Consider the following 17,334-nt stretch of genomic DNA (forward strand, 5'->3'; position numbering starts at 1 on the left):
AGAATCGCTACATAGCAAAAAAGTATAGAAAACTTAAAACTGCTTCTATCTAGTGGTCATCCAGATTTCTGCCATCCAGATGAGGTAACCCTAGGTTTGAACTTATTTAAAATTGGATATGAAGAAGATTGTTGTTTTTTCTCCTTTCCCATTCACAAGTAACTATATTGATTTGGCTCAGAATTCTATGTGGGGGCAGAACACTCATTGAGATCTAAACAGACTGAACTTTTGTATGAATTTTCATGGCATTTATGTTTCTAGTTAAGTCACTCTAAAATAATCCTACTTTCTTCATACATTGGTCTCATTTTGAGCCTTGGAATCCAGCTGTGGCCTAGTGGTTAAAGTGTTGGACTAGGTGCAGGAAGATCCAGTTCAAATCCAAGTTCAATGAATGCTCATTGAATGAAAGGAGGATCTACCTTAAATTTTAAGAGGGGAACAAAGAGGAAAAAAGCATCACAAGAAGTAGAATGTTTTAAAAAAAACTCCACAAGAAGATTATATTTAAACAGCCCTGAAACAAACATAAGAATTGTTACTCTATTTTTTATTTAAATTTTCTTACAAGTTTAAAAGAGAACATAACAGAACACAAGCTAATGCACAATATAGAAAGCAAACAAAGAAAAAGATAAAAGACAAAAGTAGAGAACGAAAAGAATAAAATAGAAAGAAAAAGCTTCTGATTTCCTCTACAGTAAATATAAGTGATTACAAAATTAACTCTTACTATGATTAAGAATCCACTTTTTTCCTAATCAAAACCATAAATCATAAGGGGAATTTTTCTGTTTCACGAAAAATGTGTATAAGGGCAGCCATAAAGTTTAGCCATCTCTGCAAGTTTAATCATCTTCACTAACAATGCCCTTATTGTGGCAGTGTTAAAAAAAATCTCTTGTTTCAGTTCAATTGTTATTCTAGATATACAGTATAAAGGATATATAAAAATTGTATAAAATTATAGGACAGAGTAGCACGTATCTTTACTTGTAACACCCTAACTCAGACATGTCAAACACAAGGCCCGGGGGCTGGATCCAGCCCGCGAAGTGGTTTCATGTGGCCTGCGGAGCCATCCTGGAAACAGTGAGGGAACGGCCCCCGCTGCCTTGGCCCTGGCTCAGAGACCCTCCTTCTGCCAGAGACCCTCAGATCTGTCCCACTCCTGCCCAGGCTCCCATAGGCACCCTTGATGCGAACGATGTAGAGCTGGCCATGCCCACCCAGTAGGCTATACGCACTCTAGCCATGCCCACCCAGTAGGCCACGCCCACCCGGCCCCTTGAGGGCAACCGCAATGCTGATGCGGCCCTCAATGAAATTGAGTTTGACACCCCTGCCCTAACTGGTTCTGTCCCTCTTTTGGAGCAATAGTATGCACTGAAAGCCATATGTTCCATTTAGCCACAATAGTTTCCTTTAATTTTACTGCAGAATTGACAGAAGAGCTGCATATGTTCCTGATATAGTTTGCACTTACTGTTAGAGGCAACAGTGATAAGAGTCAAAATATTTAGAATACATTTAAAGTAGAATTTGGGTCAGGGAATATAGAAAGGTATTAAGTTAGCTAATGTAAGATCTCCTTCAAGTTGACTTTTACAGCTGTGTTGGTTTTTGCCTGATAAGAGAAACCAGTCTGTTTTTCACGATACAGGAAAACTGTTAATACTCAAAGTTTTTCTGGGAAACAGATCCCTGAATATTGAAATTTAATTTGGGTTGAAAAGGTAGAGTATATTAGTTTTTGACAGTGTACGGTTATTTGACACAGATATTTGGTGATAATATGACTATACTGTTAATTGCAATATTAAGCTCTGCAAGTGTGCAAAAGTGAAAATACAACACATTTTGGAATTTTTAGAACTCAGTATTTAAGAAGGAGGAGATATAATATTTCCTAGCTAGGCAGTTTTTCATAAAAATAATTGTTACTCGTTTTATTTTAAATCTTACTTTGATAAGAAGATGAGACATGTATTATAAAATCTCAGGCTAAAATTTGTATGCAAGGTCACTTATGCTTATTTAACTATAAAAATAAATGGATTTCTGTCCTATACTAATTAAATTCATAATATATTTCTGTATCCATGGTGGCCATTTTTGTACTGGGAGGTTTAAAATTTAGCAACAAACCATGTTCTGTCAGTTGCTTATCAGAAGAACCGCTCTATAGATCATGCACTTTCTTGTGTGCTTCATCTTAGTTTGGTGCACCTGGAGGAGAAGAATACTCAAGTGTGAATGCTGTTTGTTGATTTTAGTTCAGGTTTCAACATAATCATTCCTCAGTATTTGGTGAACAAACTGAGCCTATTGTATTTTAATACTTCTTCTTTTTTTTTATTGAAAAGTTTTAACATACAGTTTATCTTTAACAGTCCCCCCTCCCCCTCCCCTCTCCCTCCCTCCCTACCCCTCCCCCCCTCCCCCCCCCGACTTCCCAGAGCTAAATACAAGGTATAAAAAAGAAAAACAATCATAAACAACCATATACTAACAACCATAAACTCTAAAATCCATCACTCTCTAGCTTATACAGGATAATACAAATCTTAATGATATTAAATATATATAGAAAAGAAAAAAGAAAGGAAAAAAAGAAAATAAAGAAAGAAAAAACGAAGGAAGACTTATTCAAATGCTACATGAAACTTCTTAACCCTATATTTATTCTGGATGTACTCAACCCATTTTCTCCATTCCATAATATAACGTTCTTGCGAGTGATCTTTCAAGTAAGCCGAGATCTTTGCCATCTCTGCCAGGTCGGAAACCTTTAAAGTCCATTCTTCTATAGTCGGCAGTTCCTCTTTCTTCCAATACTGACCTATTAAAAGTCTTGCTGCCGTGATTAAATTCAACATCAACTTAGTGTCCACAACCGTAGCATCTGTAATTATTCCCAGCAAGAAGAGTTGCGGACAAAACTTTATCCTTTGCTTGAAAATCTTCTGCATATTCCACCAAATTTGTATCCAAAAGGCCTTAACCTTTTTACAAGTCCACCATACATGAAAATATGTTGCATCTTCATCACCACACCTCCAACATTTTGGTTGATAATTCGGATACATGCTTGCAAGCTTTTTAGGATCTAAATGCCATCTATAAAACATTTTATAAAAGTTCTCTCTTAGATTTTGAGCTTGTGTAAATTTTACATTCCTCACCCAAATCTTTTCCCACGTGTCCATTGTAATAACTTCTTGAATATTTTGGGCCCATTTTATCATACAATCCTTAACAAGTTCTGTTTCTGAGTCAATCTCTATCAATGCAAGATATATCCGTTTAATATGTGCTGGACCCTGATTTCTGATTTGCTTTATCAGATTTTCATCAGTCATTGTAAAACCATTTTTCTGATCTTCTTTCCACCTGGCCCGTAGCTGAGTATATTGAAACCAATTCTGAACAATCTTCTCATCTCGCAAGAGACTATATGGTTTCAAACACCAGACATTTCTTTCCAGGTTTAGAATCTCCTTGTACGTAGTCACATCATGTTTGAAACCAGCATGTATATTTTCTATTGCGTGTTTTGGAATTGCCCACAATGGTATCTTGCAGTCTAGCTTATGTCTGTACTTCTTCCAAACTCTCAGCAATGCCTGTCTTAAAATATGCACTCTAAACACATTATCTACCTTCTTATCATACAACAAATATGCATGCCAACCAAACAACAAGTCGTGGCCCTCAAGATTTAATAATCTCTCTTGTGTCAAATTAATCCAATCACTTATACCTACTAACGCAGCAGCTTCATAATATAATTTAAGATTAGGCATTTTAAGACCACCTCTTTCACGAGTATCCTGCATGATCTTAAGTTTGACTCGTGGTCTTTTCCCTGCCCAAACAAATTTATTGATACCTCTCTGCCATTCCTCCAAGTTAGAATCTTTCTTAAGAATCGGTATCATTTGAAATAAAAACAAAAATTTAGGCAGGACATTCATTTTCACTGCTGCAATTCTTCCCAGTAAAGACAATTGCAATTTTTCCCAACTCTCCATTTCTTTTTGGATTTTTCCCCATAATTTTTCATAATTATTTTTATATAATTTTGTATTAGAGGGCGACAAAAGCACCCCCAAATATTTGACCCTTTTGACAATCTCAAATCCAGTTAACCCTTCTAGAAGGGCCTTTTGCGATGCTGTCATGTTTTTGGCCAAAATTTTAGTTTTTTGTACATTAACTTTAAATCCAAAAACCTTCCCATATTGCATTATTATCTCCATCAGGTCCACAACAGAGCTCTCCGGCTGGGTCACTGTAACAACCAGATCATCTGCAAACGCTCTCAATCTATAATCCTGATCTCTAATCCGTATACCCTTAATTCTTTCCGAATTTCTATTTTTACCAATAATATCTCCAATGTTAACACAAATAACAAAGGCGATAGCGGGCACCCTTGCCTTGTACCCTTCTCAATACTACATACTTCTGACAAACTATTGTTAACTATTATTCGAGCTGTTTGTTTTTGATATAATGCCCTAATTGGTTGCAAAAATTTATCCCCAAAATTCATTTTATCTAAAACTTTCATCAAAAATTGCCAATTCAATTGATCAAAAGCTTTTTCAGCATCTAAAAAAATTAGCGCCGCAGGGATCTGGTTGTTCCTTTCCAAAAATTCCAACACATCAACTATATGCCTCACGTTATTTTTCATTTGCCTACCACTAATAAACCCAGTTTGATCCCCATGAATCACCCGTTGCAGAACCCTCATCAATCTATTAGCCAGCACCTTAGCAAATATCTTGTAGTCTGTATTTAATAGTGATATCGGTCTATAGTTTTTTACTTGAGTAGCATCTTGGTCTTCCTTCGGGATCAGAGAGATAAAAGCAGTTCTCCAAGATGGAGGCACCTTTCCCCCTCTCTGGATTGTCTGGAACAATTCCTTTAACGGTTTAACCATCTCTAATTGTAAATTTTTGTAGTAGGCCGCAGTCAAACCATCTGTACCTGGCGCTTTGTCGACCTTCAACTCCTTAATTACTGTAAATATTTCTTCTTCTGTAATCAATTGATTAATCTCTTTTTGTACTTGCGTAAGAACCGGGATGCTAGCATTCTCCAAATACTCATCAATATCTTTTTCATTAATCTTCTCCTTAGCATATAATTTAGAATAAAAATCCACAAAGGCTTCCTTAATAAAATCCTGTTGAAACACTACCTTCCCCTTATGTTCAATTTTGTCTATGTTAGAAGCCCTCTGCTTTTTCCTTAGTCTATAAGCTAACCATCTACCTGGCTTATTAGCATTGCAAAAAGTATTATGCCTGGCAAACCTCAAGTTGGTTGCCACTTGATCAGCCATTAATTTATCAAATTGTCCTCTTAATAGCTTGATAGCCTCCTTAGTTTTCACATCCAATGGATTCAAAATCAAGGCCTTCTCTTTTTCCTTAATTTCATTCTCCAATTCTTTCCTTCTAGCTTCCAAAGTACGTCTGTATTTATTATTCATATATATCAGCACCCCTCTCATATATGCCTTGCTAGCATCCCAAACCATGTCCATAGATGTATCCTTATTCATATTAATTTCAAAAAAATCCTTCATCCGTTCTTCCACATTTTCCTGATTTCTAAACAAGTTCTCATTTACGCGCCACGAGCGCCTATCTCTATTGTCCTTATTGATCTCTAACCATACTGGACTATGGTCAGAAATAGCTCTTGCACAGATCTTTACCTTCTTAATCCTAGAAAAAAGTCATTAGTCAGCAAAATGAAGTCAATCCTAGAAAAAGATTGATGTCTATCAGAAAAGAAAGTATAATCCTTTTCATGCAGGTGTGTGTCACGCCAAATGTCTCGCAATTCCAAATCATCCTTCATTTCAAAAAAAGACTTAGGCAGTCTGGCATGACACGGAATACGCTTAAAAAAACCAGCCTTATCCATCTGTACGTCCAAAACGCCATTCCAATCCCCCATAAAAATAAACGATTTGTAATCCAACTGAGTAAGCTTTGTATGAAGTGAGCTAAAAAAGTCAGCCTGTTGTTGTTGTTGATTAGGAGCATACAGTCCAACTAAAAGCGTTTTTTTACCTTCTAACAACAAATCTATCATTACGTATCTTCCATGCTTATCTGCTTCAATTAAGTCCGCTGTTATAGCACTTTTAACATAAACAACCACTCCGTTTTTCTTATTCATTGCAGAGGCAACAAATTGCGTACCCAATCTTGAATTCAGTAAAAACTTTTGGTCCATAGCCCTAATATGCGTTTCTTGCAAACATATAACATCAGTCTTAAATTGTTTTAAATATTGAAAAACTTTCTTCCTCTTCTGAGGCGAGTTTAGTCCATTAACATTCCAAGTTAAGAATTTAGTCGCCATTCTTGTCGCCCCGAAGCTTCTGGAGCACCTCTCCAATGGCCCTATCTTCTTTGGGCCGCGCTCCTCCCACTGCCTCGCTATAAGTACGCTTTGAAAGTTCCATAAACATCTGCTGGTCTTGTTCTTTTATTTGTTTTGCTCTTTTTAAAGCAGCACGCGTCACCCTTAGCTCTCCAGCATCAGCCAACAAAGTTGTCATTTGATCCCTTCCAGCACCATCCTCCTCTGTCTGACCATCTTCAGCCTCATGAGGTTTTTCTTCATCAAATCCCTTTGCCGCTTCCAAAAGTGATAGTGGGGTTGCTTTTAAAACATTATTGTAGAAATCACGCGCCTGTGCCACAGTAACCAGGCGGTATCTTTTACCTTCATACATCGCCACCAGCCCAACTGGAATCTCCCATCTGAACCTTATATCACGTTGCTTAAGTTCCTGCACAAGAAATGCAAAGTCCTTTCTTCTCCTTAAAATCTTTGGAGGAATTTCCTTTAAGACCAAAACTTCTTGGTCAGCAACCACTACTTTAGTATCATAGGCAGCTTGAATAACTTCATCTCTGATTTCTCTCTTTGTAAAGTAAACCACCACATCTCTAGGTAACTTCCTCTGTCTGGCAATCCATGAGTTAACACGAAAAACTTTATCCATACATCCCTTTATTTCAGATGCTGGCTGACCCAATACTGCTTCCAGGGCTTCAGAAATCAGCTGCTTTAAATCTTCTTTAATATTTTCTTTTAAGCCTCTGATTCTAACAGCATACTGCATCTGGTGAAACTGAACAAGGCTTAACTCTCTGTCCATTTTGTCTCTTAAGTCTTCATTCTCCAATACCTTTACTTCTAGTACAGCATTTTTTTGAGTCAAATCTTCCACTTTTTCTTCCAAACCTTGCACACATTCCGCCACACTTTCCACTGTAGACAAAATGTCTACCCTCATCGCACTAAATTTCTCTTCCATCCTCTCTTCTATTCTCTCCTCCATTTTTGCCAATTTATCACCCAATGTTACTAAAATTACCTGGGCATGTTTTTCAAGGGCATCTTGTAAGTCCTTCGATGTCAATGCAGCAGGAGGAAGCAAGGCTTGCAACGATGTCTGTTGCACCGGAGAAGTTCCAGCACTCCGAAGAGTTTTTGAGGGAGGTTTAGCCGCCATCTTTTACTTTCACTTGTGACGCACTTTCACTTTAAGTTTAAAAAGTCCATTAAGCTCGAGAGTAAAAATAAAGATCCTCTTCACCTTTTCCTCTTGTACCGCTCTGCCTGCTCCTTTTATTCCAAGGTCTTTCCTTCTGGCAGGGGTGGTCGTAAACGCCTGGCTCTGCTCCAAGAAATCCGGAGCAGAGACGCTGACCAGCTGGGAGCAACCCAGGCTACGGGGGAGTTCGATCCTTCAGCCGCCCAAGCTTTAAACTCAGGCGGCCCCGGAGAACTCGACCCCTACCTGGGGCCTCACCCCCTCCTCTTCTCCCGAGGAGGGGGCTTCAAATTCACCCGAACAGCTGATCGGCGCTGTTTCGGGTGAAATCTACACAGCTGAGCCGCGGGCAGCCCAAAAAGGCTGTCTCCGGTGCTCCGCCGCCACCGGAAGTCTATTTTAATACTTCTTTACGTAACTCGATACTTGACTTCCTTATTGATAGGCCCCAGTTTGTGCGAATTGGAAGAAAAGTTTCCAATTCCATCTTTTTGAGTACAGATTCCCCATAGGACTCTGTTTTGAGTCCGTTACTGTTCACCTTGATATGCCCCATGACTGCTGTGCTAAGTCTCTTACGAATCATATTGTGAAGTATTGTGGCTCTTATCCAGGATGATAATGCAGATTCTTATAAGAAGGAGGTGAAGTCTTTGGTGGGCTGGTGCAATAAAAATAACCTGGTTTTGAATGTTAATATAACAAAAGAGATCATTGTTGGTTTTAGAAAGAGCTGGCGTAGTCATACTCCACTTTGAATCAAGGCTGCAGCTGTGGAGGCAGTATTAAGTTCCTGGAGGTACAGATAACTACAATCTGAGTTGCTCTCTTCATATGTTTAGTGAACTGTGCAAACCAGTGTGTTTCCATTTCTTGCACTGATGAGGATAGCACATCTTTCTTCTTCTGTCCTGGCCACTTTAACAGAAGCACGATTGAGAGCGTTTTAACAATGCATAAATGTTTGATTTGGTGGTAGCACTGCCTCAGATGGAAGGTCATATAGAGAGTGGTAAGGACAGCTGAGAAGATTATAAGAAGCTCGCTTCCTGTTAAGTCAAGACCCTGCTTATAAGGGCTATGTGCATAGAGGATCGAAACATTGTTAGAGACCCCACATACGTACTTCATGGTCTGTTTCTGTTGCTCCCCTGGGAGAAGGTTTCAAAGTATTTATAGCAGAACTACTAGATTCTGTAACAGCTTTGTTCCTTATGCCATTCATTGTGTAAATTTTGCAAGATTCTTTTTTTCTACCATGTATACATTAGAACTAGACTGTGGTGTTTCTTTGTGTCATATGTGTGTATGTGGGTATATGCATAATAGTAATTTTTTTTGAGAGCTGAATGCAGTGAAATTTGCTGATTACTGTACATTTGAAGTGACAATAAAGTTTTTATTCTGTTCTTATAAATTTCAGTATCATCTATGCAGCTGAATGCTAGCTGAACATATGATTTGAAATAAAATATTATTTACTGTTTGGTTATTATAACAATCAAAATTTACTTCATTATACAAATAATAAAAATAGCCTGTTTATGAAGTTCATAATCCTCATTAGAATTCTTAGAAGAAAGCTTTGAATAAAATTAGAAACTTCTTTAAATTTGGTTGCAGTCTTACATCATTTGTGTGTGTGGGGGGGGCAAGCCTCACTAAACTTGTGTCTTATCTGAATACATAACATTGTATTATTATCAGATGATATAAAACAAATCACTTGTATATATAATAAACTATATATGTAAATATCAATGGCTAGCTGATTGAGTTGGGGAAGTTTATTTATTGCTTAAACTGTTACAAACCCAATTGATTTTCTTTAAAGTGGTGTCCATGTTAACAACTTACTGATTCATCTTATACAATTGCCAGATGGCAAAGCTAGATGAAGAGATCAGTTTACTGGCTTGGTTTTGCAACTTAGTGATTGTATAAATTTGGGAAAAAATTAAAATCTTGCTAACATTTAAAAAACACACTCCCCTATTTATTAAATTTTACCTCCCAAAATAAAATTAATTATTAGGAAACACAGAACCTCAGAAAGATGTAGTTTACAATTATTGGGTATGTTAGTCTCTTTCTAAAATGGATGGTCATCAGTTCTTCATGAATGCACAGATGGCAAGATTTTCTATTAGCACAAGACAGGCACCTCTGCATTTAACCACCATGCTCATAGGCTTCAGAAACAAAAACAACTATAATTTTAAAAAATCAATAAAGAGGTCTTACGTGTTTTGATTTTCTGAGATGTATTCATTTTTTGCAAGTAAGACAATAATTATAAGGCATTAATTTAAAAAAAGATATAGACGTACCTTTTTTCTGAAAAGATGCTGGAACAGTGCTGATCTGCTGTTTAATACAGCTTCTGGTACAGCTAAGATGGAGCTTTGCTACTATTGGCTGAAGCAGAATGCAGCTGACATCTTCCTTTATGCTTATTTGCATTAGACCCCTACCCAACGAGGAAATCATTCATAAATCTGAAATATATAAAATATCGGATTACATTCTGCCTACTTTCTTAACCTCTTTAAAAGCTTATTTAACAATGAAATATATTTAAAAACAATGTGTTATTTTTTTGTTTTCATTTGCTTTGATATTTATTGTTTAAATATCTTCAGGTTTCTTTTCTAATAGCAGATTAAGCTGGTGAAACATAAATATGTACAGTCAAGATCTTAAGAGAGGAAAATTACACACATACACGTTGGAATAAACTCATTCATATGTTTTATACATAAAGATACCTTTTGATTTAACATTATTTTTTGTCTTCCACTTTATGATAAAAGCTATTGAAATCTGTGAAATTAAAGCAATGATTTCTGAATTGGCTTCATAAGATTTTTTTTCCATTTTCAATTGTCTTCAAGTCTACTTCTAGAATTCCAGTTTGTCATTTAATCAGTTGATAGTTGTAAAAAACACAGTATGTTTAAACATTTTGTTCAGATTTATATATTTCTAAATTTGTAAACTGCTTTTTAGTAGCTCAGCATAACTGACAAAATGACAAGCACAAAAACGTATATGCAAAAGACATATAAAATATTATAAAACACAGTTGGAAAAAGGATATATTCTGATTTTTTCAGTATTCAAAATTATTTTCAGTGAATTTTCTTGACCAAGCAAATAAATTGATTTCTTATGTGTTAAACCTATGAAAGAAATTTCAAATTGCCTTATAAAATGAATTTAAGAGAATATTTGTCTTGCTGCTTGACCCTAGAATAAATGTAAATTTTCCCTCAAATCAAGCTCAATTCCTGAATATTGTATTATGTAATACATTGACATTCTTGTCAACTGTATGGGAGTGATATGCCATTACCTTCTAAGATTTATTTTTTCAGTTTCATTGTTTCGTTTACAAATCTGGCATTTCCTCACGATCTTCCATCCTAGTACCAACCAGGCTAAAAACCCTGTTTAATTTTTTCAAGTTCCAGCTAGTTAATTAGGCATTACTATTTATTTTTATTCAATGCATCATTTTAACTAGAACTAGAATGAAGTCAATATAAAATAAAAAATACAAAGTTATGTTCATTGCCATTTTCTTCCTGTCGACCATCATTTTTCCCAGAAATAGTTTGTTATATAATATTTAAAATCATAATCTATCCAAAGCTTGTTTAAAGGGTCATTTTTATGTTCCTCCTTTTTGTCTGGATACTGTAGTAAAATAACTTGACATTTGTATAGAAGAGATATTTGCTTTTCTTGTACAATATTGATTACTTGGAATCCTTTGTATTTTTGATTAATTGCAACTGTTTTAACCAAAAACCATTGAGACAGTTTGAACATATTCCTTTTCTTCAGTGAAACTTTCAGTACTTCAAAACACAACATCCTTCTAGATCATCTCACCATGATGGGATGCAAATACACTGTTATGTTTCCAGTTCTTTTTCAGGCTAAGAAACTGGAAGATATTATAGTTTGAGCTGATTCCATCTTAAGTGACCTGCAACCATGATAGTGTACACTGTACAAATTTGCCAGAAACCTCTTTTCCATTTTGTAGGTGTCTTCTATATCCCCCTCATTTTCTTAAATTACAATGTGTGAGCTTGAAGGGAGGGAGGGAGACAGAGGGAAAGAAAGAGAGTGAATTTCTTTGAGGGACACCAAACATAGATGTTTTCCTGGACACTGATTTTTTTCCAGTGTAACTTTGATAAATTGCTTCTTGCATTTTTTTGTGATTAACCAATTGATTTAAATTCCGAATTATCCTGATAGCAGTTTCCTATGAGTAAAAATATATAAGGTAAAGGTAAAGGTTCCCCCGCACATGCGTGCTAGTCGTTTCCGACTCTAGGGGCCGGTGCTCATCTCCATTTCAAAGCCGAAGAGCCAGTGCTTGTCCGAGGACGTCTCCGTGGTCATGTGGCCGGCATGACTAGACGCCAAAGGCGCACGGAACGCTGTTACCTTCCCACCGTAGTGGTCCCTATTTTTCTACTTGCATTTTTACGTGCTTTCGAACTGCTAGGTTGGCAGAAGCTGGGACGAGTAACAGGCGCTCACTCTGTTACGCGGCACTAGGGATTCGACCCGCCAAACTGCCGACCTTTTGATCGACAAGCTCAGCGTACTAACCCACTGAGCTTTCTTGTAATTCTTGTAATTCAGAATAAATCGAGAAACAATTTTTACACAAAGCTATTTTTGTGATTCTGTTTTTGCTTAAAATTAAAAAAAACGCCTTCGTTATTATTATAGAGAGTTTCAGCTATCTACATATGTGTCGGATCTGTTGTGTATTTTTAACTGAGAGTACTTTTAGGATGCTAATTTTAATTAAAATGCATTAATTCATTTATTGAATAATTAGTTTTGCTGGTTTAAGTCCGGACCAAGGGATATATAACAATATAGTGAACAATAAGAAGACATATGTAGGTTTATATTTTTTAGAGTAGCATGTTTAATTTGTTGACTTGAAGATTTACTCTTTTGAAAATGAATTGTGCTTTAAGAAATCCTGATTCCTCCTATTTTTTAGGATTCAATAAAATTCTAATAAATTTATAACCAAATGAATTTCCCAATTTTCATGGAATAACCCAATAAAGTATATTGGTCAATATTTTCATAGGTTTGGTTACAAAAGTATATATTTTGCTATGCCTGACTCACAGAATGAGAGTCTGTACCATTTCTTTTTCCTTTACAGACCACAACAATGGAACTTTTAATTTGAAAGCTCTTTCTGGAGGCGCTGGCTACAAGTTTGGAGTGCTTGCAAAGATAGTGAATTATATGAAGGTATAATTTTGTTACCAAGTTTACTAGGTGCACCTTTTATGGTTACCATATTTCAGCAACAATATTTCAATATTGTGTGATGACAGAAAAAGTAGGCACAAAGAAGAATTTCAGGCCTGTGTTTGCTAATTGGGACAATATATTGTTCTCCCAGATAAACTGTTGTTGGATTGAGCCAATGAACACTCGGATTGGTATTGACACTTTTTATCTTAGAACGGAGTACATTTAATATTTATAATTAATTAAAATGGTGCACTTTATGTAAATACAGTATTTACAATTATTATTATTATTATTATTATTATTATTATTATTATTATTATTATTATTATTATTAGGATTATTAGGATTATTAGGATTATTAGGATTTATAATATAGTTCCCCTGTGATCTCTTTATTTATAGCAAATAAAAGTAATGCAGTACTATGCATAGCTTTTGGGTTGAATATTTTCTTAATAATTACCGTACTTGGTTAATCCCCCTTTATTCATGAACTTCAAACTCACAATGTCAAAAAAGGCTGGATGGGATTGCCGTGAGGAGCATGTTTGCCTAGGGTGAATCTTCCTGTGGTATTGTGGGCATGTGCTGAAGATGAATAGAGCTATGTTATATGTTGCAGTCCTGCAAACTGTAGAAAGAAAAGCCAAGTCTGAATTGTATGGCATGATGACATACAAATTGAATAGACTTCCAAAAATGTGATTCAGTAGTATTGTTCAAACTCATTTGTGCCAAGAAGCCTCTCTTACTTTACACAGAGTGAAAACATCTTGGTGCAAGTTGGTTGGGATAAAAGCTGCTTGTGATAAAGTCCTTTTGAATTATTTTGATTTGTGATCTGCTGTCTAGTAAGTCTTATATAACATTGCTCTAGTACTGTTGTAATTTATTATACATTGGCATTGAAGGTAGTTCACATCATTTTCATTATCTGGATTAATATTGAAAACGCAGCACAGGCAGAATTAGAAAAGTAAACTATTGAAATTGAAATAGCCGTGCTTCAGCTATTTAAGCAAAATTATTTTTGCACATATTTTGTCAGTATCTAATGTAACTAGTTTTATAGTTTTGAAAGATAATAAAACCAATTGTTTTTTTTGTCTAGACACGACATCAACGTGGTGATACCCATCCATTAACTCTAGAAGAAATATTAGATGAAACACAGCACTTAGACATTGGACTGAAGCAGAAACAGTGGTTAACGAGTGAGGTAATGAAAGTAGCTATTCATGGTACTAGTTTAAATAACTATGATGATCAAATAATAAATAATAATTTATTAATAAGAAACTATTATCAAGTCTCATGCCCCAAACTGGACATAATAGAAGATATATATATAACTGTATATAACTATTGCTTTCTGGTTATACAATTTCTATATATTATTTAACTTTAAGGTTACTTTGCCCTAAAAGTTTGTTTTCTATGTATATATAATGTCAATGAATTACATAAAGAAAATATGTTAAAAGGTTTGTCAAGGAGTAGAAACTTCATAATCTTTCATTTGCATAGTATTATAGAAATTATTTTTATTGTTGAAATTGTATAAACAAATAGCAGTGAAGACCATTATATTTGTGTGTGTATATACACATGCTCACAAATATATGTATACACAAATGCACACTTTTTGTATTCTCTGATATTTTTGTATGATGTTTTCCAAATGTAAAATAATAATTAAAATTTAGTATTTTACTTTCACACATGCTAAAAATAAAATTTAGAATTTACAACATTTAAAAAATATTTAAGTTAATAGATCTAATGACTGAAAGTAAAATATGAAAATAGCTCTGTTTGAAGTATATCAATACGACCTACCCCTACACTGAGAGTGATTGACTGACTAAGTCATTATGAGACACAGATACAGCAAAATACGCTATTCTAAGGAGACTGATCAAAGGTGATTCATAAAAACATGCCCCAGGCAGATTCTGTTTTCGGTTATTAATTTCTCAAAATGATTCAGTCTTCTGTTCATACTAGGATAAACAGAAGCACACAGTTCAATCATTATTAATTTTACGAAGTCCATATATAAAAATGACATCACATTTCCTATCAGCTGTGTTTCTTTTTGTTTTGTTTTCATTATAGGCCCTTGTCAGCAATCCTAAAATAGAAGTTATAGATGGGAAATATGCTTTCAAGCCTAAGTATAACTTAAAAGATAAAAAGGCCCTGCTGAGGCTTTTGGATAAGCATGATCAACGAGGATTAGGAGGGATACTTTTGGAAGATATTGAGGAAGGACTTCCTAATGCACAAAAAGCAATTAAGGTAAACAATAGTTATAATTTCATATTTCAAGTCTGTTAAATTGTTACAAGGCATTTGGGTTAGCAAAATCTCAGTTATAATGTATAGCAGCTTTTCTTTTTTAAAAAAATCCTGGTGTCAAATTTGCAGGTTTCTTCTTGAACAATTTGGCAGTTTCTGAATCTGGAAAAAGTTGGTCTCTGAATTTCTTTGAATGCATTTATTTATTTATCGAATTTATATATTTATTTATTTATTTATTTTATTGCATTTATATACCGCCCTTTCCCTGAGGACTCAGGGCGGTTTACAGGGAGTTAAAAATCAACCATACAAAAGTTAAAACCCAATTTAAAAAATATTAAATCAACCCTGTACTATTAAAAACCCCAATTAAAATAAATGTCTCCTCAGCCTGGGCCCGAGAGCTCAAAGAGCCAGGTCTTCAGGCCCCGGCGGAATGATCGGAGGTCGGGAGCAGTCCTCAGCTCCACCGGCAGCTGGTTCCAGAGGGCAGGCGCCCCCACTGAGAAGGCCCTATCCCTGGGTGTCACCCGCCGGCAATCTCTTACCGGCGGGACCCTGAGCAGACCCTCCCTGTGGGAGCGCACTGGGCGAAGGGCGTTTGATGCCGGCAGCAGGTGTTCCCTCAAATACCCCGGACCCAGGCCATGTAGGGCTTTATTGCTTAACTTCATCATGGTCATTAACCAGCACAAGAAAATTGTTATTAAAATATTTAAAATGTCAAAAACTAAATTAACAATATCAACATAGTTAAGAAAAGTTCGTACAGATTAAAAAAATTGTCTAAAAGATAATATTAAATCAGATTACGTTAAAAGGCTCCCTTAGGCTACACGCATACAACAAGAAGAAATTAAAATTAGCAATCTGGATAATATACTGTAAACTTGGAATATAAGTATAAAATACAAATAACTATACAAATACATACAGTATATATCATATATAGAATGGATTCCACTTGATAAAAAAGCGTCCACAAAAGAGGCCTAAATGAAGATGGACCAATGACATCAGCAAGTATTGTGGGCCCAACTAACAAGTCCCTACTGGTTGGAAACGTGCAGAAGAGGCCTTCATCCTGCAGTGGATAGACAATGGCTAGAAGGATGATGATGATGATGATGCAACATATACATATACATTCCCCCCTCTCTCTCTCATACACACAGATACATGTGCATTCATAAATTAAGCAATAATGTTATTCAAAAGGGATTTAAGAATTATAAACTTATCTTACAGACCCATCATAATGAGAAAATGTAGCATAATAGCTAACCTAGCATGTTCACCTCAAAGCCAATGGTTAATGCTAAGACTGAGCCATTTCCAGTTACCAATATAAGGCAGGTTCATTTCTTAATTATTCTTTGCCTGGTTTGCATGCAAAATGTGGCAAACTTTCATGATTGACGTCAGAAAGTAGAAATTGCTTATAGTATTGATTATTGCATCTTGTTTTTCTAGTCAGGAGTGACGGAATTGGAGCTTTTCCAGGTTCTGTATAAAACTGGCAATACAGAAGAAATGCGGGAAGAAATTTATGTAGCTGTCCATCTCATGAGAAGTGACTCTGGGTAGCATAGTCACTAAAAAAGAATACATATATAAAAATAGAAAAGTCAGCATTAAAATGGAGGTGATTAAAATTGCAGCTATTGGCATTATTTTAGCAAATCGATGTTATACTGCTGAGCTATATACTGTACATCTTGTCAAAAAGATGTATTTAATTCAGTGAAATTTACATCCAAACAATTATAGCAGTACAGCTGAAATATAGAAAATTTGCAAATGGAAAACTGATGCTGACAGTAGTTCCTTAGGGATTCTACAATTGAGAAGTTTCTCCTAATGGCTGCAAAAGATTCTGAATTTTGGCTTTTCATGTCTAAGATTCATTATTATTTTTAATTAAAGCCAAAAGTTTAGGATAACACGTTCTTTCACAAAATGACAGATATTGAATTGCAACAACAAGCCTAGTATTTATGTACATATTTGCTCACTTTAGGCTAGTTGGCATTGAGAAAGCACTGACTAATTTACATAATAGTAATTATATTACATAAAAAGTTTACAAGGAGAAATTTTTACTTAATTTTTTAAAACATATT

General features: G+C 35.4%; 1 protein-coding gene across 2 annotated transcripts in view; it reads left to right on the forward strand.

Moving 5' to 3' along the window:
* The window catches only part of GTF2E2 (general transcription factor IIE subunit 2), a 46,370-nt gene that overhangs the window by 14,324 nt on the left and 14,712 nt on the right, over positions 1-17,334 (forward strand). For both annotated transcript variants that reach the window (XM_081317562.1, XM_081317561.1), the window contains exons 3-5: positions 12,810-12,901; positions 14,019-14,126; positions 15,026-15,208. In XM_081317562.1, the coding sequence (XP_081173688.1) occupies positions 12,810-12,901; positions 14,019-14,126; positions 15,026-15,208 (383 nt within the window). The remainder of the gene's footprint in view (positions 1-12,809; positions 12,902-14,018; positions 14,127-15,025; positions 15,209-17,334) is intronic.

The sequence above is a fragment of the Vipera berus genome, assembly GCF_964194415.1.
Source record: "Vipera berus genome assembly, chromosome: 2".
NCBI classification, from domain to species: domain Eukaryota; kingdom Metazoa; phylum Chordata; class Lepidosauria; order Squamata; family Viperidae; genus Vipera; species Vipera berus.